Source organism: Alosa alosa, chromosome 2 (assembly GCF_017589495.1).
Source record: "Alosa alosa isolate M-15738 ecotype Scorff River chromosome 2, AALO_Geno_1.1, whole genome shotgun sequence".
NCBI lineage: Eukaryota > Metazoa > Chordata > Actinopteri > Clupeiformes > Clupeidae > Alosa > Alosa alosa.
In genome coordinates this window covers 6,237,352-6,263,547 of record NC_063190.1, presented here as the reverse complement: position 1 = coordinate 6,263,547, position 26,196 = coordinate 6,237,352, and the positions used below count along the sequence as shown (strand labels likewise).

The 26,196-nt window shown below is 40.9% G+C and overlaps 1 protein-coding gene across 9 annotated transcripts; it reads right to left on the bottom strand.

The window, feature by feature from the left end:
* Positions 1-589: 589 nt before the first annotated feature.
* Positions 590-24,243, bottom strand: si:dkey-273o13.3 (uncharacterized threonine-rich GPI-anchored glycoprotein PJ4664.02). Of its 9 annotated transcripts, none has more exons than XM_048238106.1 (9): positions 24,237-24,243; positions 11,402-11,457; positions 10,735-10,904; positions 5,784-9,564; positions 5,394-5,422; positions 4,921-5,082; positions 4,743-4,809; positions 4,394-4,501; positions 590-3,214 (listed from the first exon to the last, which is right to left on the bottom strand). In XM_048238106.1, exons 2-9 carry the CDS (start codon positions 11,408-11,410, stop codon positions 2,390-2,392), a joined length of 5,151 nt encoding a protein of 1,716 aa, XP_048094063.1. In that variant the 5' UTR covers positions 11,411-11,457; positions 24,237-24,243; the 3' UTR covers positions 590-2,389. The 9 variants fall into 9 exon arrangements, with proteins under 9 accessions (XP_048094063.1, XP_048094065.1, XP_048094066.1 ...); XM_048238108.1 differs by lacking the exon at positions 24,237-24,243 and having other exon boundaries at positions 5,784-5,995; positions 6,113-9,564; positions 10,735-11,009; positions 11,402-11,563; XM_048238109.1 differs by lacking the exon at positions 24,237-24,243 and having other exon boundaries at positions 5,784-6,331; positions 7,382-9,564; positions 10,735-11,009; positions 11,402-11,563.
* Between the last annotated feature and the right edge of the window lie 1,953 nt (positions 24,244-26,196).

The window sequence follows — 26,196 nt, the reverse complement described above, 5'->3', positions numbered from 1 at the left end:
ATCCTTTACCTATCCTATTAAACGCCCCTTTCCAATGGGAATCCAGGCCACTGTCTGCTCAGCAAACTAAGCCCGTCCACCTCTGTAGTAAGGGAGGAGGCCGTGAGTTTGACCATCAGACAAGCAAAGGTACCAAGACAAAGTAGTAGGAAGAGCAAACAAGAAGAGAACTAGCAAGCTCATTTTCAGTGACGTGCCTCAGATGTGTATTTAGGAAAAGGATTTATAAATCATATAGCTCCCTGCATTAAACCTGAGTACCATGTCGGATTACCACATCTATGGTATTCCGGTTGTGCCTGAAAATACCCAAATGCACAATCTTTCATTGTGTGTTCATTAATAACATATAAAAAGTTAGGGCGAGCGAGATAGAAAGATAGAGAGAGAGCAGTGGTGACTGTGAACATGAGAGTGAAAGTGAGGATAATCCTGTAAAGCTGTAGTAACGAGCTCATTAGAGTGAGGTAACAGATTGTGTTGTATACCGTCTGTGGTCTCTAGTGTGAGTGAATGATAACTGAATTGAAGCCATAAAAATATTTTTTGGCAATCAAAGTTCTAGCAACCAAAATGACTGAATTCAGACATATTTCATCTTGTTTATTGATGCTTACACTTAATATGCAGCAATGACACACAATAGTTAATATTTTATTATACAGGCAGGTATCTGGGAAAACTAATTACATATAAGCACAAAATGAGCACAGGATCATTAAAGAGCAGTGGATCTCCCTTCAAACCTTTTCACAGTTTTGTGAAGAAGACAATGGTTATATTTCTTTATACTTTTCAACACATGTCCATGAACATGTCCACATATGGCTACTGAAGATGGATGGTCAGGGAATAGAAGGGAAGTGAGGAAAAGAAAAGAACAAAGAAAGAAAGAAGCAGGAAATGATGTCATTGCACAGTGTTATGCCTTATAACATAAACAGCAGCAGCACTCGGTTTGGGAACACAAGGTTCTCGTTTTATCAAGAACCCAGTGTTTAAAACAGCCCTCTTCAGACTGACTGAAAGCACACAATATATAGTTTACCTCTATTGCTAAGGTGGCTCTAAAGTGAAGCAAAGTGGACTCTTTAGAAAGATATTTCCATATTTTCTAATTTTTCTAATTCTTTTAAAATGAGAACAGCAGAGTTACACATTGAAGTTATAGCCACTAATTTTCACACATTTCTAAATTACATTCATTCCCTAAATCACATAAATCCATATATAGAACCCATTGTATATTTGGAGTTCACTTTTAATAATACATTATTCAAGCATTACGTGGTATTTGTGAGTGTGTATGTAAATATGTTGCTACGTAGATCACTATAATGTTAATGGATTGTGTGGTTATAAGCTTTTAATAGTACATGTATACATGTTCTACTCAAAACACAAATTAAATATAAGAACATGTACAGCCATTTACAAGCGCAAACTTACTCTCTGAGATTAAGTGTATCACATACTCATGTGAATCAATATCAATCACATCAATCAATTCTCAAATTTTCTTTGATAAAAGAAGATGAAACTCTCTAACCCCCAACTGTACACACCTCTGTATAGTAGTTACAACTAAGTTCACAATTGCTGTAGCCAGGGGGGTATATAAAGAATAAGGGCTTTATGAACTATTTCACAATCTTCAAAGTCATAAAAGACTGTTAATGTACTGCTCAGCTCTTGTACATTAAACATATCTTGATCTGAATACTTTAGTATTCACTACATACATTTTTTACTGAAACTATGCTATTCACATTTATATTTGAGTGGGAATCAGATCTTCAAGAAGCTAAAGTTACAACTACGTACACAACATGTACATTTGATGACTTTTTTTAAACTTTTATCTCCACTGTATATCCACTGAGAGAGAGAGAGAGAGCTCTTCATTACAGTATCTTGGCTTACATTGTTCTCTGCGGGGGCAAACTGTGAGAGACTTCACTGTAAGATCTCCACCCAAATGACATGAGCGGCCGAAGTAGGACTGTGTATCCAAGGGCGATCGATTGAATCAAAGTGATGCGCTTCTGTTTGATGTTGTCTCTGGAGGACTTCAAAGCTGCTCCTCAGTGCAGAGCCGAGAACGACTGCAAGGATGCATCTTTGATTATGAAGAGAGAGGCCTAATCATTATGCTCTACATATCTGCAAACTAAAGTGGCAGTCTCTCAAGCCCTCCATGGTGGACTGGGCTGAAAATGTGGATTTTACCTGCTTAAGCTGCTTCAAATGGTGAAACTGACTGGATTTTGTACAGCATTATTTCCCCTTTGAAGCCAGTGTGCATTTTCTGTTCAAATGGATCAGACTTTTGGATGTGTTCATAACTCACATATCCCTTCAGTCGAAAACAATCAGGCTGTACCCCAGCTCACAGTTTGGTCCGCTCCCCGTTTAGTACTTCCTCTGCCACCCCTGACGGTGTCTGGCTGATGTAATGGTGGAGCAACCGCTCAGCCTCCTGGAGGGTGCTTTGTCTGGCTGCACCAACTCCCCCTCCTCCTGCTCCTCCACCTCCACCTCCAACCATGCCATGCCTGTGGCCGTCCCTCCAACTGAGGACGATCTTGGCCTCCTCCTCGACATACTCCGCGGCGCCTCCGTGGAGGTCCATGACTGCCTCACTGCCCTTCATGTGCCCCTGGAGCTCGTGCAGCGTAAGCCCCGCGTCGCTGATCTTCTCCATGCTGGCCGAGAGGATGCGTATGGGCGAGCCGAACTTGCGGGACGGCGGGGAGTGATGGTCGTTGTCTTCGGGGTCGCCATGAGACGTCTGGAAGGAGGTGGGGCTGACGTCGTCCATGGGGATGGGCAGGGTCTCCGGGTGGACGGTGAACTGGAGGTGGGGGATCTGCAGCGGGCGAGGCGGGTACTGGCGAACCGTTTCCTCGCCACCCGACTCGCTCTCCGTGTCGCCCTCCATCCACCGGCCCGGATGGCTGCTGATCCAGGTCAAGATGGCCGTGCCCTCGCGGTGGCCAATCGGCACGCAGTGGCGCTCTTCGTCTCCCATCTCTGACCAATCAGATTCCTCTTCCTCTGGAACAGGTCCCAGGGGCTGGTCGTCTCCAGCCTTGTCATAACGGCTGTGGTCCATGAATTGGACGGGAGGGGGTGCGGCTGGGGGCATGATCTGATTTGCTGCTTCATCTGATTGTAATTGTTTTTCCATGGCTCCCTGCAACATGGGTGTTACCTATGGGGGGTGATGAAGAGGTAGGCTAACTAATTAAATTGTCTAAATGTACAGTTCAATAAGGAATAATCAATAATTCCACAGCCCATAATGCACCTAGAGAACTACTGTAGGGACACGCAGTGTATGTTAAATTTTTTATAATATGCATGGTTGAAGTCATTACTAGACAATTCATGACTAAAATAATCTAACCAGGCTACAGGTACTGTGTGACACCACCACCAAATCCATCCATGCCACTAACTAGAGCTAACCTGACCCTAGCCAGATGAATTTCGTTCCGCCTAGCTTTCCTCACATCCATCTGGGACCTCTTCCATTGAGAGTGATTTCTGCAACCGATTTTATGGTACAGCCAATCAGGACGCAGGGCGGGAGTTTCATAGATGTGACATAGCGTAGAAGCGACTGTGAGACTGTTATCAGTGTCACGGGTTGGCTTCGATGTGAGTGGTTGAAGTAGCACGTCAATAGATGACGGACAAGTGGCTTATTCAATCATATGCAAGCATTTTTTGATTAGGCCCAGCCTTCTGAAGCAACACTTCAATGGATCGGTTCCAGATGGATGAGTGAAGTTAGGCGGAGTGAAATTCATCTGGCTAGGGTCAGGTTAAACTAGAGCAACTATTCATAGTGGATTCACTAACTAGAGCAAATATTCATGGTGGATTCGACCGTGAAATGAAATGAGTGGACAGACACTGACAGACATTGACAGAGACTGAGCACTATACACTGACAGATAAGGAGGACTATTAGTGTGTGTGTGTGTGTGTGTAAATTAACAATTTGGCATATGTCTATCTACATGTGTGACAGAAAATTATTTTGTATGTCCATTCACCAAAAAAGAAAATCTTAAACAGTCTTACACATACACAGACTGCTGTTTTGTTTCTCTCAGATTTTTCTATTATTGGTGGAAAAAGTAGAGAAACTGTCCAGGGATTTTTGGTATGATGGTTTAGTATACTTTGGAACACTTGTGGATTCGTCCTGTACTCCCTGACAAACACCCACAGGGAAGAGAAAAGGGATGAAGACGAAGCTCATTTCATTTCAACAGTACGCATGAATCTCTCCCGTACTCTGTTCTGATTATGCGCACATTTCTTTTTTTTTTTGCTTTTTTCGTGGCTAGATCTTTTCATCACGAGGAGATCGAGTTCTCACGTTAATAGCCTCCAGGCTGTGAATGGTCGTCTTAGCAACAGCCAGCTGCTCTGTCAGCTCTGTGATGCGCTGGTTCATCTGATCACGTTCCACATCTACATTTCCAGCCTAATGACCAGCAGAGAGAGAGAGAGAGACACACAGAGAAAAAAGTAAGATGGACATAGTCTAATCAGTAATACATTTACAGGCCAGAAAACTCCTCACTAGACACTTAATGGTTCAAGCTACCTTTCTTGTAGTACATTTGGAGCTTGAATTATTTACTGTATCTTCACCTCTGGTATCAACTGAGGTTACCCTTTCTTATATTGTTCTCTGATAAGATAACTAGTTAAGGAAGTCTCACCACACAATGAAGCTGCTTCTCCAGAAGGTGATTATTGTCCTGCGAGTAGGAGTAGCTGGAGTGCAGACTGAAAAGCAGCAAAGAGTCCATGAAGCAAAGAACGGCTGAGTAACAGCCACAGAAACGAGATGTTTACATGGCAATGGAACAAAATAAACAACATCTCAATGAGACTTACCTCTTGAACCTGTCCATGAGGCTGCTGAGCTCTATTCGAGTCCTCTGGAGCTCACTCTCCAGAACCTGGTGGCTGGTTTTGAACTCGGCCCCCATGCACTCCATGCGAACTGTGGTCTGAAGTAAGGTGTGTTGGAGATCCTCATTCTGCTCTTGCAGAGCTCTGTTTCGAAAAGATAAGAAGAGAAATTTGAGACTGGTACAGTACATGTAGCTGGTGCAAAAGATATTTCTATTCCACTGATTTTTTTAATATGCTTAAAGGAGAATTCCGGACATGTTTCACATAGATCCCTGATTCTTGAGGTCACCAAGGACTGTCATTATGAAAAGAAAAACATAATCATAATCATAAACATAATCTTTTTTTCATACCGTCATTACTTGGTGACCTTGAGAAATAGAGATCATGTGAAAAATGGCTGGAATTCTCCTTAAATAATATAATTTAATTTAGCCATCAACTAGACTCACCTTATTTTTTCCACTTCTGATCCACTGTCCTGTAATAAATAAATTATTATTTATGTATTATTTAATTATTATGGTGATTATTTCACTCTTTGAAGCCAATATTTATGAAAGTTCCACTGACTGGAATTATTTTTTATAAAAGAGACACAGCTATTTAAAGACTGCACATAGGTTCTTATTTTCATGACAGATGATCTGTCTGATAGAAGTAAGACACACTTGGTAGAAATTACTGAACACTGTGAGTTGTAAGTGTTAAATATGAGCGCATTACTGATGAATACATAGTTAATCCAGTGTGCTGGATTAAAAAAAAAAAAACATTTCACAGTTGACTGGAGAGCCTAATAAGATATAGCAGCATATGCACTGCTACATTACATCACTTACTCTGTAGGCAGGTGGGGGACCCACATAAGTAGGTGTTGGCTGATCATCTTGGCTCGTAGGACTAGCCGTATTTCTAGAGGAGCTGGATTTACTGGAGTGTGATTCCAACTCTGCACCTGGTGATGATGCCCTATGGCTTGGGGAGTGGTGTTTTGGTGAGTGTCTGTGTGGGCTATGATGGTCCCCTTCATGGTGGTGATGGTAGAGTGAATCTGTGTGGGAATGGTGATGGTGATGAGATTCAGGATGAGATTCAGAATCTTGGTGGTGATGGTGGTGGTGGTGGTGGTGTTCAGAGTCAGGATTGTGATGATGGTGATGGTGGTCACCTGAGTGGGAGTGATGGTGGTCAGATCCGTGGTGATGATGGTGGTCAGATCCGTGGTGATGTTCAGAGTCAGGATGTGGATGGTGGTGATGGTGGTGATCACCGGAATGGGAGTGGTGGTGTTCATGTCCATGGTGATGCTCATGGTGACCATGGTGATCACCTGAATGGGAGTGATGGTGTTCAGATCCAGGGTGATGGTGGTGAAGATGGTGGTCACCTGAATGGGAGTGATGCTCAGATTCTGTATGATCAAGATCACTTGAGTGAGAGTGATGGTGTTCAGATCCATGGTGATGGTGGTGATGATGGTGGTCACCTGAATGGGAGTGATGCTCAGATTCTGTATAATCGAGACCACTGGAGTGAGAATGATGGTGTTCAGATCCATGGTGATGCTCATGTTGACCATGGTGATCACCTGAATGGGAGTGATGGTGTTCAGATCCATGGTGATGGTGGTGAAGATGGTGGTCACCTGAATGGGAGGGATGGTGGTGGTGACCATGGTGATCACCTGAGTGGGAGCCATGGTGTTCAGATCCATGGTGATGGGTGTGGTGATGTTCAGATTCTGGGTGATGGTGGTGGTGATGATGGTGATCACTTGAATGGGAGTGATGGTGTTCAGATTCTGTATGGTCAAGATCACCTGAGTGGGAGCCATGGTGTTCAGATCCATGGTGATGCTCATGGTGGTGATGATCACCTGAGGGGGAGTGAGGGTGTTCATGTCCGTGGTGATGCTCGTGGTGGTGATGGTGATCATCTGAGGGGGAGGGATGGTGGTGATGACCATGATGATCACCTGAGGGGGAGTGAGGGTGTTCAGATTCTGTTTTATCGAGATCACTTGATCGGGAGTGATGGTGTTCAGATCCATGGTGATGGTCATGGTGGTGATGATCACCTGAATGGGAGTGATGCCCTGAATCTGGGTGATGGTGGTGGTGGTGATGGTCACCTGAATGGTGTTCAGACTCTGTATGATCAAGACCACTGGAGTGAGAATGGTGGTGTTCAGATCCATGGTGGTGGTGATGATGGTGATCACCTGAATGGGAGTGATGCTCAGATTCTGGGTGGTGGTGGTGGTGATGATGGTGATCACCTGAATGGGAGTGATGCTCAGATTCTGTATGGTCAAGATCACCTGAGTGGGAGCCATGGTGTTCAGATCCATGGTGATGCTCATGGTGACCATGGTGATCACCTGAATGGGAGTGATGGTGTTCAGATCCAGGGTGATGGTGGTGAAGATGGTGGTCACCTGAATGGGAGGGATGGTGGTGGTGACCATGGTGATCACCTGAGTGGGAGCCATGGTGTTCAGATCCATGGTGATGGGTGTGGTGATGTTCAGATTCTGGGTGATGGTGGTGGTGATGATGGTGATCACCTGAATGGGAGTGGTGGTGTTCAGATTCTGTATGGTCAAGATCACCTGAGTGGGAGCCATGGTGTTCAGATCCATGGTGATGCTCATGGTGGTGATGATGGTGATCACCTGAGGGGGAGTGAGGGTGTTCAGATTCTGTATGGTCAAGATCACCTGAGTGGGAGCCATGGTGTTCAGATCCATGGTGATGCTCATGGTGGTGATGATCACCTGAGGGGGAGTGAGGGTGTTCATGTCCGTGGTGATGCTCGTGGTGGTGATGGTGATCATCTGAATGGGTGTGGTGGTGGGGGTGGTTACCTGAATGGGAGTGGTCGTCTTCAGTCTCCACGTGGTGTTGGTCAGACTCTGTGTGATGATGGTGGTGTTGATGCCCCTCAGAGTGGTGCGGGTGCTTGTGGTGTGACTTATGATGGTGCGCCTTGTGATGGTCGTGCAGGGCAGATTCCAGATCAGGATGAGAGGAAGAGTAAGACACTGTGTGGGAATGAGAGGAGGAGTGGTGAGAATGGGGCGAGTGATGGTGAGAGTGAGAGTGGTGATGGGAGCCGTGGCGAGAGTGGTGCTCAGAGTGATGGTGGTGGTGTTGACCTGGGCTGTGGTGGCCCTTATGGCCGTGCTGGTGATGGTGATGGTGATGGTGATGGGAGGAGGAAGGGGAATGGTGTCCATGGTGGTGATGGTGACGAGATGGAGATGGGGAAGGGTGGCGGGACGGATGGCGGCTGTGGGGCGTTGAGGAGCGGGAGTGGTGGTGTTTCGGTGGGTGAGAAGTCGTTTCTGATCCAGAGCTCGATCCATCTGACGAGTCGCCTCCATGATAATGTTTGTGTCCCTTGCGACCATGCTTCACGCTGGAGGCACGACTGCGCGAGGGACTAGTGCTTGCATCAGTTTGGCTGCTTGGACTGTGATGTCGATGTTGACGATGACCTTTCAGGCTGTGTTGATGGTGCTTGTGGTGGTGTGGCTTTGAGTGGTGCTTGCTGGAATGAGAATGCTTGCTGGAGTGAGAATGTTTACGGGAACGAGGGTGTTTGCTAGAGCGTGAGTGCTTGCTCGTATGAGTGGGAGCACTGGATGTCAAAGAACTGACACTTTCTGGGCGACTAACTGGACGACTACTTGGCCTACTTCCTGGTTTGGATTCTGACCTGGGTGACTTGGAGGTCCGGCCGGGACTAGGCGACCTGTGGGCGTTGGGAACTCCAAGAGAAGTTAACCGAGAGGGACTCAACACCTGCCTGGTGATCTCATTCAGGAAAGCAGAGAACTTGCTTTTCTCCTTCAAAAGGTCCTTCTTGGTTTGGTCCTTCCTCTTCCGAGTCGCATGCTCATCATAATGGGCCTCGTCGTCCTCCTCTCGTTTATCGCGCTTACGGGACAGAACTTCCATTGATTTAGCCTTTCGCATATTTCCTTTGTCGTTTTTTTTCAAGTTGCTTTTCGCCAGGGCATGGCGTGAGGACTTTCTCTTGTGCCTCCTGTGTTCATTCCCGTCATCCAGTAAAGGCAGTGAATCTTCAGCATCATCTTCATCAAAGCCTCTCTTACCCCTGGTGATGTCTGTCAAGGAGAGTGAGTGTTGGGGTCCTCGTCCCTGTTTCTTCTTCTTCTTCTTTGGAAGTTTTGCGTTGTTCAGACTGCTCTCCGAGGACCAGCTGGAAGGTGAGGATGATGAAGAGGAGGAAGAGGATGATGAAGAGGTGGATGATGAAGAAGAGGAGGAAGAGGAGGAGGAAGAAGAACCTGAGGAGGAGGAGCTGGAACTGGAATTTGTGGAGGAGGATGAGGAGGAGGATGAAGATGAATCGGAGGAATCTGAAGAGCTGGAAGAGTCAGATGAGCTTGATGAGCTGAGAGAAGAGTTGGAGGAGGTGACTGAAGCTTTAGGATGGGAGGCGACCTCTTGACTGCGATGATGCTGTTTGTGATGATGGTGATGACGGTAAAGGGGCTTGTCGGAGGATCCATGATGGGGTTTATCATGGTGGTGTTCATGGCTGTGGTGGCCATGATGGTGGTGAATGCTGTCGCCTTCTGATTTCACATGGCTGCAATGAGAATAGAGAAGTTACACTGACTGTCATAACATAACTTATTGCACACGCAGATAGGATTCATTTGTGCATGTGTCAGTCATGAGAGTATTAAAGCTATTAGAAGTTCTTGTGCAAACCAACACTTATAATTAACCACCAATAATGTACTCTACCTTATGTTTTCATACAATTTCCTTTAATTTCTTGTATGGAACTAGTGGGCTTCTAGAAACATTGCCTTCTGTCTGAAACATATATAGTATGGGCGTAACAGCAAGCAGATAACAGATAAATACTTGATAATAAAAACAAAATGCACCTCTAAATTAGCTTCCTGGTGTGTGATATGTACAGCTCCTCATTGGACATGATTAAGACCACAACAAGACTGTTTTAAGTGTGATTCCTGAAATTGACATTCCACATTACCACACTCAAATGATTATCTCTGTGTTATTCAGCGAGTATTAAAGCCATGCTATGCAGAGTGTTGAGCTATGAAGAATACTGAATAGAACATGTGAAGTAATCAATGCCATGAAACATTTCTGTTCGTCTTCATTTTACGTTTCTAACATTCATGTTTTAAGTGGGCAAGGACATCTACTGAAATCTACAAACCTTGAACCTTATTATTCAGATTCAAGCTGTCCTGTTTTTTTTTTTAAAGCCAGAGATAATCTTCTAAAGATGAGGTTAATTTTTTCTCAAGACTTTTCTAGCATGATATGGAGATTCTAGTAATGCAAAATAATAACCAAATAGATTTTTATCAAGACATTTCATTTAGCCTTTAGTGTCTGCATTCTCTTTGCAGTTTTGGCAACTACTCAAATTGTCAGAATGTGGATAACTAAGTGTGTAGAAAAGTGAATAACAGTTTGTACTCCTCATATTCTGTACGTTGCTTTTCACATATTCAAACCTAAAATCATTTTAGAGTTGAGGGTTTGTATTATCTAATCACTTCAAAGAACATCTATACTGCCACATACTGACTCAGTGTTTTCACAAGGTACTCATACATGTACTCCTCCTTCCTGTCATACCACATACAGTAGCTAGTCATTCAATGCAAAGGCTTGGTTTTGTGACAGTCCCCCTGGTATTTCCTGTGTCATTACTGAAAGAAATGGTGCAGTCTTCATGATATTCTTTCTAAAGATGTAAAATGTTACTCACGGCTGACTCTCCTGGTTGTCCTCCCAGTGTGAATCTCTGTGGTGGTGTGTGTGGTGATGCTCTTGCTGGTGGTGGTGTGGATGGTGGCGGTGGTGAGAGTGGTGATGGTGCTGGCCATGGTGGTGGTGGTGCTGGTGTGGTTGGGCCATCTCCGCAGGCACGCGCTTGCTCTTGGGATGATCATGCACAGGGGTTAGAAACCTCTCCAGCAACTGCTGCTTCCCAATTCTCAAGTCCTCAAACACGTCTTTGTGCGGACCTAGACGGCTTTTTTTCTGATTGAAGAAAAATGTGGCTACAGAAGTTTGGTCTTGCTTTATTTTGTTTTGATATATTACTGCTATTTTGCTTACAACATTACCTGGTTAAAACAGAACAAAAACCACATCTTCCAGTCTGTTCAAATTATTCATCACCTTTGTTTTTTGTGTTGGTGCCCAAAATGATACATTTTATAAATTAAGCATAAAACATTATTCATATTTAATAAGTTAATTGAACTTATTAATATTTAATTATATGAATACAATTACATTTACTAAACAACTACAACATGCTCATCCTTATATGTCAAATAGTTTTTCATATCTGAAAAAGTTCTGTCAGAGATTTAAAAAGTCACAAATCTATGTTAATAAGTGGACTTGAAACAACAATTTCCTCTTACCTTCACCATGGAAAATCTTTTGGAAAATCCCAAAACAGGAAAAACCTGAATGAATACTGTATGACAAATCTAGTAATTAATTATCTAATAAATCATTTAATTCAACAACAGATTAATTCTCATAAACAAGCCATTACATGCTTTACGAAGAGCTCTGATTAATCCAACAGATCCCACAAAATGACAAAGGCTGCAATTGTTCCAAGTGTTTTATTCAAAGAGGTATCCCCCTGAATCTGATAGACCTGATTTTTCCACTGTCCAGGAAGGCGTGAAGGACATTTGTCAATAAAGCCAATATAGACCCAACAGCCCGAAGCACAACACACAGCAACATGAGAATAGATGAGGCCAGGACCTTCAGAAACGTCATATATTAGTTTATTTTTGATTATACAACTACAAATTACACAGAAAATGCTGCAAATCTTTCTATTATCACATGCAGTAGATAATTTACAACTTGGGCTGTTTTAGTGCTCAGATTTCTGACTCGAACATGTGGGTGTTGTTTTTGTGTGGATATGAGCAAAGCTAAATACAGTTTTTGTCAGCAGAGGTTGGCTAGGGACATTGTATAATTGGCATGTTAAGGATTTTGATGAGGATAAAGTAAGTTCTTCAAAAAGCGTGAATGAAAGTTGCATTTCTGATATAGTCACTATTGAGAGTCAAAACTCTCTGTGATACCATGCTTAGATGAACAGCTAAATTAAAAAATCTTTGCAGTATTTCCGCTGCTTGGAGGCTTCTACGTGTACTGGACACGTGTTCACTATTGACCTCTGTGCCCCTATTATGTCAATGCGATGGTTCATGATAGCTCATAATGGAGATGGAATAATTGTGTGTCTCATTGAATTCCAATAAGTACTATGACAGGTTCAACCACAGTCACACACATGCAAATTTACTTCTGACAACTACTAAATACCACAAAAAAAGCTATACCAATTCTACTGTTAAACAACACTAATCATTTTGACACTTAAAAATCAAAATAAGCATGACTAACATTCAAATGCTATACACGGTTTACACGGTTTGCTGATCATTTGAAAATAACTCTGAATGGTGCAACAGACCAGAGGACTCCTCCACAAATCAATGGCACCACTGCACTAGCGTGACCCTCTAAAGAGAGTGGAAGGTTATGCTCCTCTTCCAGTTAGTACAGAGAGGTTGGCAACTTCATGTCTAAACACACTCATGTGATTATAACCCAGATGACAGGACTATTGCAGCTATCCTAAAAAAGTGTAACACTCTTTAAAAACAAAGAAAATAACTAATATTTTCCATGAATAATTTCATTAAGTAAATCATTAAGTAAATCATGTTGAAACTCGTTGAGGTCCGTTGAAGTCCTACAGTTTTAAAAGCAAGGGAAAAGGTATAGTAGCGATACCATTCTGGAATAAAGCTCTGATAGTTCTATATTTCTCTACTGAGAAGCAAAGCATAGACCTCCCACAGCAGCCATAACAGATAATTGGGTCATATGAGTATGCAGTTGTGAGAGTTTATTATTAACCCTCAGAAAGCTCCACTTGCATTATAGGCCTATAAAAACAACAGTGTCCTTGACAGTTGTAGGAATTTGATATCTTTCTTTAGAGATCTGTGTCTAATCCATAGACAGTAGGTCTAATTATTATTGTTTTTTAATGTTCAATTCTTCATGCATGGTGTCCTCTACAGTGGACGGATATTCAAACTTAATTTAAAACTACTGGATTTGCAATATTTACTTCAAACCACCAGTGGAGTGTCTCCTAAAACTTTTATGTACTGTGTGCATAAACATTGTCTTTAACTAGATGTACCGCATAGCGGTACAAAATATGACCGCCGCGCAGTCCTGTACATCCATGCCGCGAAAATAAACCATATTAATGAATTTGTCTCCATTTTCTACTCCATCCCCCACTCTTGAAACTTTTGTGTATGCTTGTTTGGAATGTGTATTTGCAGCCGCACACAAAGTAGCCTACTGGCGCTGCAAAGGTGAATAGATTTGTAGCACTTGCCAAAAAATGTAAATGTAAAATCTCTAAACAATCACAAGTAGGGCAGTTCATCACAGTCCATCCATTGCAACTGGACTGATGAAAGGTACACCTGTAGGCTACATTGTATTTGGGAAAGCAGCAGCATAATGTATTTATTTATTTATTATTAAACAAAACAATCCCTGTCAGTTCCATGCAGTTTTCAACAGCTATCAAGAAGAGAGGTCATGTCATGGATTTTTGTGAATGTTTCTTCTTCTACATATGCATATGTTTAGTCATCTAGTTCATATGATATTCAGCTTTATTGTCTATGCACAAATTAAATACCAGTAGTCTAAAACAAAATGCAGTTTTACCCAGTGGGGCAAATAACTGACATGTCCAAAAGGGCATTCATGAAATGCTTTGCTAGACTATTCAAACACATCTTAATGGGCCAAGTTGAAGAGCTACTGTCCGTTAGTGTTTGTGCAAATAATAGGCTGATTCATGTTCCCTTGCATTTTGCAACTATGAGGTCCATGGTTAGTCTGGCTTTTGCCAGACCAAGCTCAATCTTTTAAGAAGTCGAAAAAGAAATTGCCGGCAGTTCAGGCTGAGTTCACTCAGCCTAGTCCATGGTAGGCGCCCAATAGAAATATTGTTTAATTTTGCGATTGAGATATCCACGCACTGGTGCCCCCCCTGCGACGTGTTCGACCCCCGGTTTCAGAGCTATTCTAAATGCAAAAATGCATAGAGGGAGTTATGACAAAACCATGACTGTTAACAAACTATATAAGGTAGGCACTATGCTAGGCCTATTACACAACATAAATTGTCACTAAGCTATGCTGGCGACCCAAATAAAATCTCCCTTGGGAACCAATGGCTTACAGTATCAAGCGGACTTAAGCAGCTGTGTGAATCACGGAAAGCGCAAATTAAGTGGACACTTCTAAATGGAACCCAATCCACTGTACAGTAGCTCAAGGTCTGTGGATGCGTAGAGGGAGTTATGACAAAACCATGACTGTTAACAAACTATATAAGGTAGGCACTATGCTAGGCCTATTACACAACATAAATTGTCACTAAGCTATGCTGGCGACCCAAATAAAATCTCCCTTGGGAACCAATGGCTTACAGTATCAAGCGGACTTAAGCAGCTGTGTGAATCACGGAAAGCGCAAATTAAGTGGACACTTCTAAATGGAACCCAATCCACTGTACAGTAGCTCAAGGTCTGTGGCTAAAGCAGCCACAATGAAAGCGTTATCATTGTTTGGATAATTCACACACACACACGTGTTTTTAATCGCATAGACTACAACTAACAAGCTGGAATCAAAGCACATCGACTGCCCTCTCACACCCAAACACGCACTTCGAACAAACAAAAAGCGTCTCAGGTATAGGCAAAACTGTATCGGACCGGTGTAACGTTGGTACTAAATCATCCATCGCAAAGAATGATTTTTGTAGCACGTGCAACAAATATGTGTAGGTACAGCCCTGCCCTGGATAAATCTCTCAACGTGCGCTCTAAAACATTTGGTTTAAATGGAGATGTAGATCATCACAGGTGCGTTAATAAATCTACATTGCGGCGAGTTGACACAAATGATTCACTTTGACGAATTTATATAGTTTCAGTCCTAGTTACTTTACTTTGATGCAGACATTGTAAAAGTGCCTTTCAGTGTTGGAGCAGTGGCAATATCTCAAAAGCTCTAGGAGAGGGCTATTCAACTATTGGCTTGCAGGTTGAATGCGGTTTGTTGGATTTTACCTGTGGCCTGCCTTCGAATTTAGCTTCTATGAATCAAATCAATAAAATAAAACAACAGCAGTGATTGGCTGCAAAAATAAATAATGTCACACATCTTGCACCTCTCAAACTGGGCTATCAGGTAACCTAGAGAAAAAAAATTAATTATGAAATATGACTAAGGCATTAAAATGCTGCTTGTTTGTCAGGATACTTTTTCACTGATTTATTTTAAAAATATGAGTGTGAATGTTATATATTCCATCCCCTAATTCTGTTTTACTGGTTTATTTGACAAATAATCTATATGGATTTGCTCTATAAAGACCTTATGTCTGTTTGGGATTGTTTTGAGAGCCAATTGATGTATCTCAGAATAAAGGAATGTCCACAACATTATAGTAGAGCGGCTACAGGAAAAATTGTGCAAATTATGATACAAACGTGGAATTCGGCAGGTATGTGCTCAAGACCAATACAATCAAATCTACCTGATTGGCCACTTGAAATGGCGGCCATTTTTCAAGATGGCCGCCAAAAAAGACCCCAGAAATTGATTTATTGCTCAGAATTGACCAAAGATATTATGATACAAGCATGAAATTAGGCATGTATGTGCTCAAGACCATTACAATCAAATCTGCCTGTTTTGCCATTTTTAATGGCGGCCATTTTTCAAAATGGCCACCATGAAAAACTCTAAAAATTGATTTGTTGTACAGAATTCACAAAGGAAATTATGATACAGCCATGAAATTTGGCAGGTATGTGCTTAAGACCAACACAATACATTCTGATACGAACTGATTTTCCAGTTTAAATGACGGCCATTTTCCAAGATGGCCGCCAAAAAATACCATAGAAATGGATTTGTTGCACAGAATTGATCAAGCAAGTTATTATACAAGCATGAAAAACTAATGTGCTAAAAAAACAATACAATCAAATCTACCTGACTCGCCACTTGAAATGGAAGCCATTTTACAATATGGCCATCAAAAGACTGAATTTAGCCCAGAAGTGAGCAAGAAAATGATGATACAAGTATGTAATTTTGTGTGTTTGTGCTAAAGAGCAATATAATCAAATCCACCTCATTTGCAACTTGAAAATGTAATATGGCAGCCATTTTTAAAGATGGCCACCAAATAAGACACTAGAACTTCATTAATTGCCATTAATTTAGCAGATGTGGCCCAAATCAATGTTAACATTCACTACATTTCTGTTTCCTTCTATGATAAAGTCATTGGAAATTCAATAAAGCAAAAATCAAGCAAAAAGGCACATAACTGAGATTCAGTGTTTCACAAATGAACTATGTACAAAGACTACAAACCCTGGAAGGCCTAAATTAATCTCAGAAATCTCACTGAGGGACAATAGAAGAGAGCGTATGCAACAGCATCAGGACTGACAGTCTTGCACAATCAAGTTTGATAGGAATGCATTAAGAGAGTGGAACAAGGGGATGTTTTTTGTTAATGTTGTATAGCCATCTTTATCTGTCTTTGCAGGATTCGTATCGGGAGACTTTAATTGTTCTATTGTGTCCTGCTGACACAGACAGCACTTTGACCAGTCAGTGTGTGTTATACGTTCGTTGTCCATTGTTAATCTAAAAAATCAGATTGAGGTAGGATCTTTTGATCACCTTTTGAATCCATGCATGGAACAGTTATTTACATTTCAATTAGTTTTGGGCTGATTGGCAAAATGTGATTCAGAATTTAGTGTAGGTATTTTAACAGAAAGACGCACGTGTATAAAAATGCTATTTGTTTTTCAACAATGTAAGCCTGTTTTAACAAAGCTGTGCAAACACATACAGCAGGTGGAGAAGAAGAAAATGCCTTCTGACCATGTCACAAGTAAGATGTAATATTTCTTTACCCACCCTCACCTTAAGCATGGAAAAGGGCAATGTTGCTGCAGTTAGTCAAACCAAACTTTTTTTTGACGTTGCGGTCAGTCATGCCTTCAGAGTGGTTACACAGAACACTTATATGCTAGTATGCCTCATATATAATATTCCTGTCTGTTCTTACTGCCCTACTTTGTAGCCTACTCTCCTACTACAAATTACACTGTATATGCCGTTTTACATTTGAGTATATGTACTGTATATCACTCTCGATATCCTTACAATATTTAGACCAAAACTATCTGAATTAAACCAGCCACTGAGGTTATTCAGAATTAATTTTAGCCACTTACAGCGACATTGGACCACTGCTGATTGATTCACTCTGGTCGTCTTGTTCTCTAACTCTGGGGTAATTGTGGGGACAGTCGCAGAGAGCCCAAATTATAGTGAGTGGCACATTATTATGACCGCCGCTAGCGAAGCGGTCATATAATGATTGTCAAAGTTTTTTTTTTTTTTTTTCCCGTCATCTACTTCCTGAATTTTTGGTCAACGAAACAAAACCCGGGACAACGAAACACCGGTGCACATGAAATTTGGTGGTTATGTAGCCCCACTTTTACGGAAAAATTTTGTTTCGTCCCCGGGGGCCACTCCTCCCCCCCGTGCTGGGCCCCCCGAACCGCAAAAAAAGCAGTTTTTCCTAAATAACTACCTGAACCGTGGAACTGAGGATGAAGAATCGTGTAGCGTGAACGCGCATGCACTGCTCTTAAGATGCTCTTAAGGGGAGCTGTCCACGTTAATAGTTCTGAAATATCCTCTGATTTGACGGTGATGTCAGGTGACTGCACGTCACAGCTATAGGCCTACCATTTAAACTTCGGATCTACACATTAATTCACATCAATACGAAAATAGAAACACTTTGACATCTGCATGTAAGCATCCCAAGTAGGTTATATACCACACAGAGACATAAATAATTGTAATTATTTTAAGATTAGATTGTTGCACCATGCAATAATTTTTCGCGGTGCCACTTAAGAACACGTTTGAAGATAAGAAAGAAGTCGAGTATTAGAGAGGAAATGTGTAGGCTTAGATTTTGATGCAGTAGGCTACAGACTAAACCACATGTTGCTTTCTCTGCTTTTTACCTCATAGGCCTAATAAAATATTCACTTAGCAAAGATAATGTCAAACTATTCTGGCAACGTCTCGTTTCATAACTTGATTGCATTTTTGTCCGCTTTTCATCACATTATTATGACCATTAAATGTAGGCTATTTTGCACGCTAAAATCTGATTCATCACAGGTAAACACAATAAAGAATGGGAACGTAAATTGGATTATGTATTCTAAGTTGTAATTCCTCTGTATGTCCTGTTGGTGACCTCAGTGAGAAGTACTGTTAAGACGCTCTTAGCGGTGTAACGAGTACTCTGGAGCACTCGTAGATCTACGAGTGTTTTCACGATGCTCTTAAGCTACGATGGTTTCGGGAAACAGTCGGCAAATCTTAAGACGTTCGTAAGAGGGACTTTACGACGCTCTTAGGCTTAAGATGCTTTCGGGGAAGTGGGCCCTGGCCCATAATCACTCATTTGTGATTTGCACCCCCCCGGTATAAAAATGAAAATGCAATATCATTCTGCTTTAATCGCCCCTATCTTCAGTTAAGATGTTCAGAACTGCACCAAATTTTATGTGTATGATTGACCTGGCATTCTCTGGGGGTATGCCAAGTTTCGTAAAATTTCATCCATGGGGGGGTCTAAAAAAAAAAAGTTTATGTGTACATTTAGTGACTGTACACTCATTGGCCTGTAGATGGCGGTGCACACATATTCACATGCACACACACACAGGGACGCACATACTATTGGTATTAGAACGGCCGATACATCATTACAAATTCAGTAGGATTAAAAGAAAGCCAAATATTCATCATCATCATCATGGCTGCATTTCCAGTATTGGCGATAAGTAGTCGTTTGTCCACTAGATGGCGCATTGTTGCAGTGAGACGTACTTTTGTTGGAAGTTAAAAGTGGGTTGGAAAAGCAATGGGTGCTTCCTACAAGGACTGTAGTTTACCGCAGAGAACGTCTCATAAGGATAGGACGATGTTCACATGAAGTGTAATTCCCATTTCATCTTGAAGCCGAAATAAATCTGAGAATGTTTATCGGACATGCTTGGTTTTTACTGCAGGTACGTTAATCTTATAATATCAATAAGGACCTAGGTACAATAATGTTACCGTTAGCGTTGGTTGAGTGATGGAGGCCAATTTGATTGCATTTGTAGAAAACTATAAAGGCGATTATACCAAGGAAATTGATAGCAGCACTGTAATTGTAGCTTTCGACTGTCATTTGTTGCAAGAGCTACAAAAATCATTCTGTGCAATGGAAGATTTACCAACGTTACACCGGTCTGATACAGTTTTGCCTATACATGTATGCGTCAGACTGAGACGCCTGTTTATTTGTTTTAAGTGCATGCAGGGTGTGAGAGGGGAATCGATGTGCTTTGATTCCAGCTTGGCAGTTGTAGTCTGTGAGATTAAAAAGCACGTGTGTGTGAAGGATCCAAACAATGACTCCTTCATTTCATTATGGCTGCTTTAGCAACACACCTTAAGCTACTGTGTAGTGGGTCCCATTTAGAAGTGGCTACTTCATTCGCGCTTTCCTTGACTCATGGAGCTGCGTGAATTTTATTACAACTTTTTGCACGATATGGCAGTTTAAGTCCGCTTGATACTGTAAGGCGTAAGCCATTGGTTTCCAAAGGAGATTTTATTTGTGTCGCCAACATAGCCTATTGACAATTTATGTTGTAAATAGGCCTACCTTATAGGCCTACCTGTAGCTTAGGGAAGCTAACAGCTTTCTATTAGGATCTAGTTTGTTAGTTACAGTTTTGTCATAACTCCCCGATGCATTTTGCATTTAGAATAACCAGAGCGTGGATATCTCAATCGAAAATTAAACAATATCGGGCCTATGGACTAGGCTGGGTGAACCCAGCCTGATTTGCCCGCTATTTATTTTTTGATTTCTTAAAAGATTGAGCTTGGTCTGGTGAAAGCCAGACAAGCCATGGACCTCAGTTACACAATGCAAGGGAATGAATCAGCCTATATTTGCACGAGCAACAACGGACAACAGCTCAACTTTGGCCCGTTAAAATGTGTATGAACAGTCTAGCGACGCATTTCATCAAGGCCCATTTGGACATGTCAGTTATTTGCACCACTGGTTAGATGTAAAACAGCATTTCGTTTCAGACTACTGTTACTTAATTTGTGCATTGAAAATAAAGTATCACGTGAACTAAAGATGACTAAAATCTTATGCAGAAGAAGAAACATTCACAAAAAATCCATCTATCCAAAAATTACCTTTGTTTTTGATAGCTGTTGAAAACGGCATGGAACTGACAGAGATGTTTTTTTTATTAATAAATAAATACATACATACATACATACATACATAAATAAATAAAAATATAACATTATGCTGATACCTTTTGCTTTTCCCAAATACATGTAGCCTACAGGTGTAAGTGACCTTTCATCAATCCAGTTGCAATGGATTAACTGTGATGAACTGCCCTACTTGTGATTGTTTAGAGATTTTAAAGGTTTTATAACAATGCTACAACTTCTTTGGCTATTCTACAATCTATTCACCTTTTCAGCCAGTAGGCTACTTTCTCTGTGCAGCCGCACACACACACACACACACAGGCATGCCAAACAAGCATACACAAAAAGTTTCAAGAGTGGGGGGATGGAGTAAAAGATGGAGACAAATTGATTAGTGTGATTTATTTTCGCGGAAAGGATGTACAGGACTGAGCGGCGGTCATATTTTGTACCGCTATGCGGTACATCTAGTTACCACAATGGTATCGCATCACGCACCACCCTCCATTGACATCAAGAATTGTCATTATTAGCATGTTATCACCATGTTATCAGTGTGTAATAAGGGGCTTATTTGTCGTTAATAACTGTTACTGCTGTTATTTGCATGTAAAACCAAAAGCGACGGAAGTCATTATTTGTCTATGGAGGGTCGGCGAATAAAGCGACCAAAGTGAATTCGCCGGGAGCGAACCAATCTGGGCGACCAGAGCGATTAAGCGATTTAGCAATTAAAAGTCAGCTAATATGGTAATGAGCGGTTCGGCAAAAACAATTGGAATGCTCTTATCTTCGAATGTCCCAGGCTGACAAGCCAGAGCCGTTATGTGATTAGCTAAATCAAACATGTCAATGTCACGTCCAGAGCGAAAAAAGCGAATTCATGACAAAGCTTCTTCAACGACCTTGGCTACTTGGTAGCTGAGGTTGTTTCTGGTGTACACGCATCTTTTGTTTAACAGCAACATCGAGAAAACCATGAATTGCCATTATTAGCATATTAGTGTCATTATATTATTAGCATGTCATAACCTTTTTATTTGTTTGTCACGCAACGCCCTCCATTGACATTAAGAACTGGCATTATTAGCATGTTATCACCATGCTATTTGTGTGTCATAAGTGGCTTATTTGTCATTGTGGAACATTTTTAATATCTGTATCACTTCATCATCTATGGAAACATATTTAAGGAGAGTGAACAATTATTTAGACCATTTTGCAAATTTCTCGGGTCTTTTTGGACGCCATCTTGGAAAATGGCCAGCATTTCAAGTAGCAAATCAAGTGGATTTGATTGTATTGGTCTTGATCACATCCATGCCAATTTTCATGCGTCCATCATGATTTGCTTTGACAATTCTGTGCAATAAATCAATTTCTAGGGTCTTTTTTGGCAGCCATCTTGGAAAATGGCCACCATTTCAAGTGGCCAATCAGGTAGATTTCATTGTATTGCTCTTGAGCACATACATGTTGAGTTTCGTACTTGTATCATAATTTGCTAGGTCAATTCTATGCAAAAAATTTCAATCTTGGAAAATGGCTGCCATTTCAAGGGGCCAATCAGGTAGATTTGATTGTATTGGTCTTAAGCACATATGTCGAATTTCATGCTTGTATCATAATTTGCTAGGTCAATTCTATGCAATAAATCAATTTCTGGGGTCTTTTTTGGCGGCCATCTTGGAAAATGGCCGCCATTTCAAGTGGCCAATCAGGTAGATTTGATTGTATTGGTCTTAAGCACATACATGTCGAATTTCATGCTTGTATCATAATTTGCTAGGTCAATTCTATGCAATAAATCAATTTCTGGAGTCTTTTTTGGCAGCCATCTTGGAAAATGGCCACCATTTCAAGTGGCCAATCAGGTAGATTTGATTGTATTGGTCATAAGCACATACCTACCAAGTTTCATGCTTGTATCATAATTTGCACGATTCTTGCCAAATTGGCCTTGTAGCCGCTCTACTAATTAGTGATGTTTTTTGTGTGTGTGTAAATGTATTTTACTTAACTCATTGAATGTAGCTGGATACTCATGAACGCATGTCTCTAATAGCCACAATAGGAGTAATTTTAGCGTGCCAAAATTCACATTCCTTGCTTGTTGTTGGTACATTTTAATCCCATTCAGATTGCCACTTATCTGTGATGTAAGAGTTCAGTATAGGTTTAAGGTCTGGAGCAGGGATTTGACATTCTGTGACTTCTTCATTGAGGGCTTGCTTAGCAGCACTGTCCGCTTTCTCATTTCCCCTCAGACCAACATGGCCTGGGACCCAGCAAAAAACTACACTCAAGTTCTGGTTCTTTAGACGTTCTAGTTGATCAAGCTCAGCTTTGGTTGTACTGTTTGCGTGACATTAAAGCCTACTGGAAAGATTTTTAATTGCAATTTAATTGAATGCAATTTACTTTTACGATTAAATAAAATTAATTTATCCCTCTCACCCATAGTTTTCTATTTATTTACAAATGTACAAAGGCCTACTGTAATTACATTTATACATAGTTATTCTACTGATCTTCATACTATTCATCCTGCACATAGACTCATTCTTACTACTCTTATAATGTTGTTTCTGCACTACAATGACACTGTTTCCACACTGCACATAGCTGTATGTTATGTACATATCTGTTATATATTTGTCATATTGAATATCCATATTTATTCTGTTTTATTATATTCTGTTAATACACGGCATATATCTATATTATTATTTCTACTATTATAATGTTACTGCTACATCTACATACATTATTCTACTTATTGTATGAGATAACTGCTAATACACTGCACATATTTATACTTAATTTATATTACTCTAAACCACCTTCTGTAAATCAACTGTATACTACTGTCTACATTGCACTATATTTCTTGACCTGTCTCTGTATATTTCATCACCTTTCTATACTTTGCATCACATTGCATGCATACTGTAGCTACATGAATCACAGCTAAGATCCTTGGTTGCTATGAAGGCCAGTCGTTCTATGGATGGTTGCTATGGCCAAAAGGCCAGTTATCTCTGCCGTTGTCAAGCGGGCATATCCTAACTTTATCTTATTTTAAACATCTCTATTTACTTAGCCTACTTCCATACAGTGAGTCCCATTAAGAAGTGGCCACTTCATTCGCGCTTACCATGATTCACGCAGCAACATTATTAAATTAATCTGTCACCATATGCCTATGCCAACGTTTGCAAAGAGGAGAATCTTTTCATTTGATTCACAATGAAACGTTACATTTAATATACATGTAAACAATGAGTAGGCTAGTTTTGGTTGTTGGTGGTGGTGTTACTGCATCCCTTAGTTATGCCTACAATGCAAAATTGTTCCCTGTGATTGTTAGATGCATTTCAAAACATCGCGACGTGAAATGCCACCACATTGTTTGTGAATCGGTCTTATTAGGAGTCCTCGCTAAAGCTGTCACAGACTCAGGCGCTACTTTTAGGGCTAAAATGCTTCCTGAATTACTCTTTAGGACTAAAAGGAGTCCTAAAGTTAGAGTGACGTAGTTATGAGTACAAGCATCTCATATCAAACGACCATGGCATTACGCTAAGCAACATAAATCTCATAACGTTACAGCAACATCTCCCTATGACATAGCTAGATACTAAGCTTCTAGCCACACAATGATGTTAAATCTCCGCTTAGCATTCTAATAATAGAAGGGGCACATTTATGTGGACCACTGCAACATGACTCATTATGTCTGTAACTCTATAAAACACTTACTTTCATAAAGGACGCACACACCATCCAGCACATACACATGGAAACCGATATTTTAGGTTCTTGGCCACGAACTCAAAACTTGTCTCTCTGAAGCTGTGTTCTAGAATCTTTGCTCTGAAGTCTGTTCCCGTTGCTAGGCAACATCAAATAAACGAAATGAAAGTCTTCCAGGTATTAAATGTGTACGTGTGATTACGAATGGATGTGTGTGGTTTGCTATTAGAATAATCAAGAAATAACATTTCCAATAATTTCCCATGATACATTACATAATATTTGCACCTTCCTTACTTGTGAAGCTCACACCGTATTTCAAGTACACTAGTGAAATGTAATACAACATTGCCACCTAGCGTTCAGATGTAGGCTATTTAACATTAATGTGACATTGCTTGCTTATTCTTTCGTCAACTCCATGCTTTTAGGAAAACAATCTTTTTATCATAGTTCCCTCTGCAATGAGCGATTACCAGCTCGTTTTTGTAACAGAGATAGCTGTTTATTGTCCCTAGGTTTACAGAAACACCTATTCATATTTATATCGTAGCCTATGGAGTGCTGCCGACCACTGTTCATTACGGCCCAGAATGCCTTGCATGTCTTTATAACAAAACAACACAGTAAAACCTAAATGCCCGTAAACATATGCATTTGCATACTTGTAACATTTTTAATAATACTCTCCCATCATGATATTTAACAATAATGAAAAAAATTAATTTGAATACCGTCAATGTGAAAATAACTGTACTACGTCAGCAATAAATTAGTAATATTCTCATCATTATGTCAGTTTGTAAGTTCATACTATCCCATGGCAGAGCAAGGAAGTCATGATTGGGCAAGGTTGCCCAGAGGCATTGTGATAAATGTACCAGTACATGTGGAAAGTGATAGATACCTAATACGGGTGGGTGGGTAGCCAAATGCTGGAAACTTTTGGAATGTTTTCTTTTTTTTTTAGCTTATGCACCCTCACATTGGAGTCCCGAGTTCAAATACAAAATTTGGTATCGATATATGACAGTGTTCCTGAGATATGGACGACTTCCTGTTTCGGAGCTTCGCTGCCAATTTCGTTTGGCTGTGACGGGCAAACACTTTCGAAAATCAAAAATCCTTCTGGTAACTTTTGTGAGGCTTGGTCCAAGGATAATGTACGTCAAGTTTCGTGGCGTTCAGACCAAATTTGCTAATTTGATAACGATAGTATGTGCGTGCCTGTGTGTGTGTGTGCACCGCCATCTACAGGCAAATGAGTGTACAGTCACTAAATGTACACATAACCTACATTTTTTAAGACCCCCATAATTTTTTACCGGGGGGGTGCAAATCACAAATGAGTGATTATGGGCCAGGTTGATGTGGTCCCTTGAGACCAACATACCATAAGAAATTCTTCATCCTCAGTGCCACGGTTCAGGTAGTTATTTAGGAAAAACTGCATTTTTTGGGTTTCGGGGGGCCCAGCACGGTGGGGGAGTGGCCCTTGGGGACCAAACGAAATTTTTCCGTAAAAGTCTATTGGGGCTACATACCCACCAAATTTCATGTGCCCCGGTGTTTCGGTGTCCCGGGTATCGTTGACCAAAAATTCAGGAAGTAGAGGGGAAAAAAAAAAAAAAAACTTTGACAATCCCTATATGACCGCTTCGATAGTGGCGGTCATAATAATATTTGCAACTTAAGATATTGGATCATAAACCCAAAATGGCAGATGATAGTGGTCATGACCCTACAACCTCTGGGATATCAGTTAGTTCATTTTATTCTACATGGTATGCAGGTAAAAAAAATATTTCTCATTAACTATGTTGTAGGGAGTACTTTTATCAAAGTTTTATCAATATAAGTTTTGTACTTTTTTCCCTATGAGTGAAAATGTAGTGGACGTCATGCACCAATGGGTATATTTGATTTGATTATTTGATTATGAGGACCACATATGTAAATTTCATAT

Excerpts from the sequence above, each read along its gene's own strand:
- si:dkey-273o13.3 (XM_048238104.1), bottom strand. Across the intron at positions 5,083-5,393 it reads TCAGAAGTGGAAAAAATAAG|AGCTCTGCAAGAGCAGAATG; the intron begins GTGAGTCTAGTT and ends TTTTCGAAACAG. Across the intron at positions 4,502-4,742 it reads AGAAGCAGCTTCATTGTGTG|GCTGGAAATGTAGATGTGGA; the intron begins GTGAGACTTCCT and ends GCTGGTCATTAG.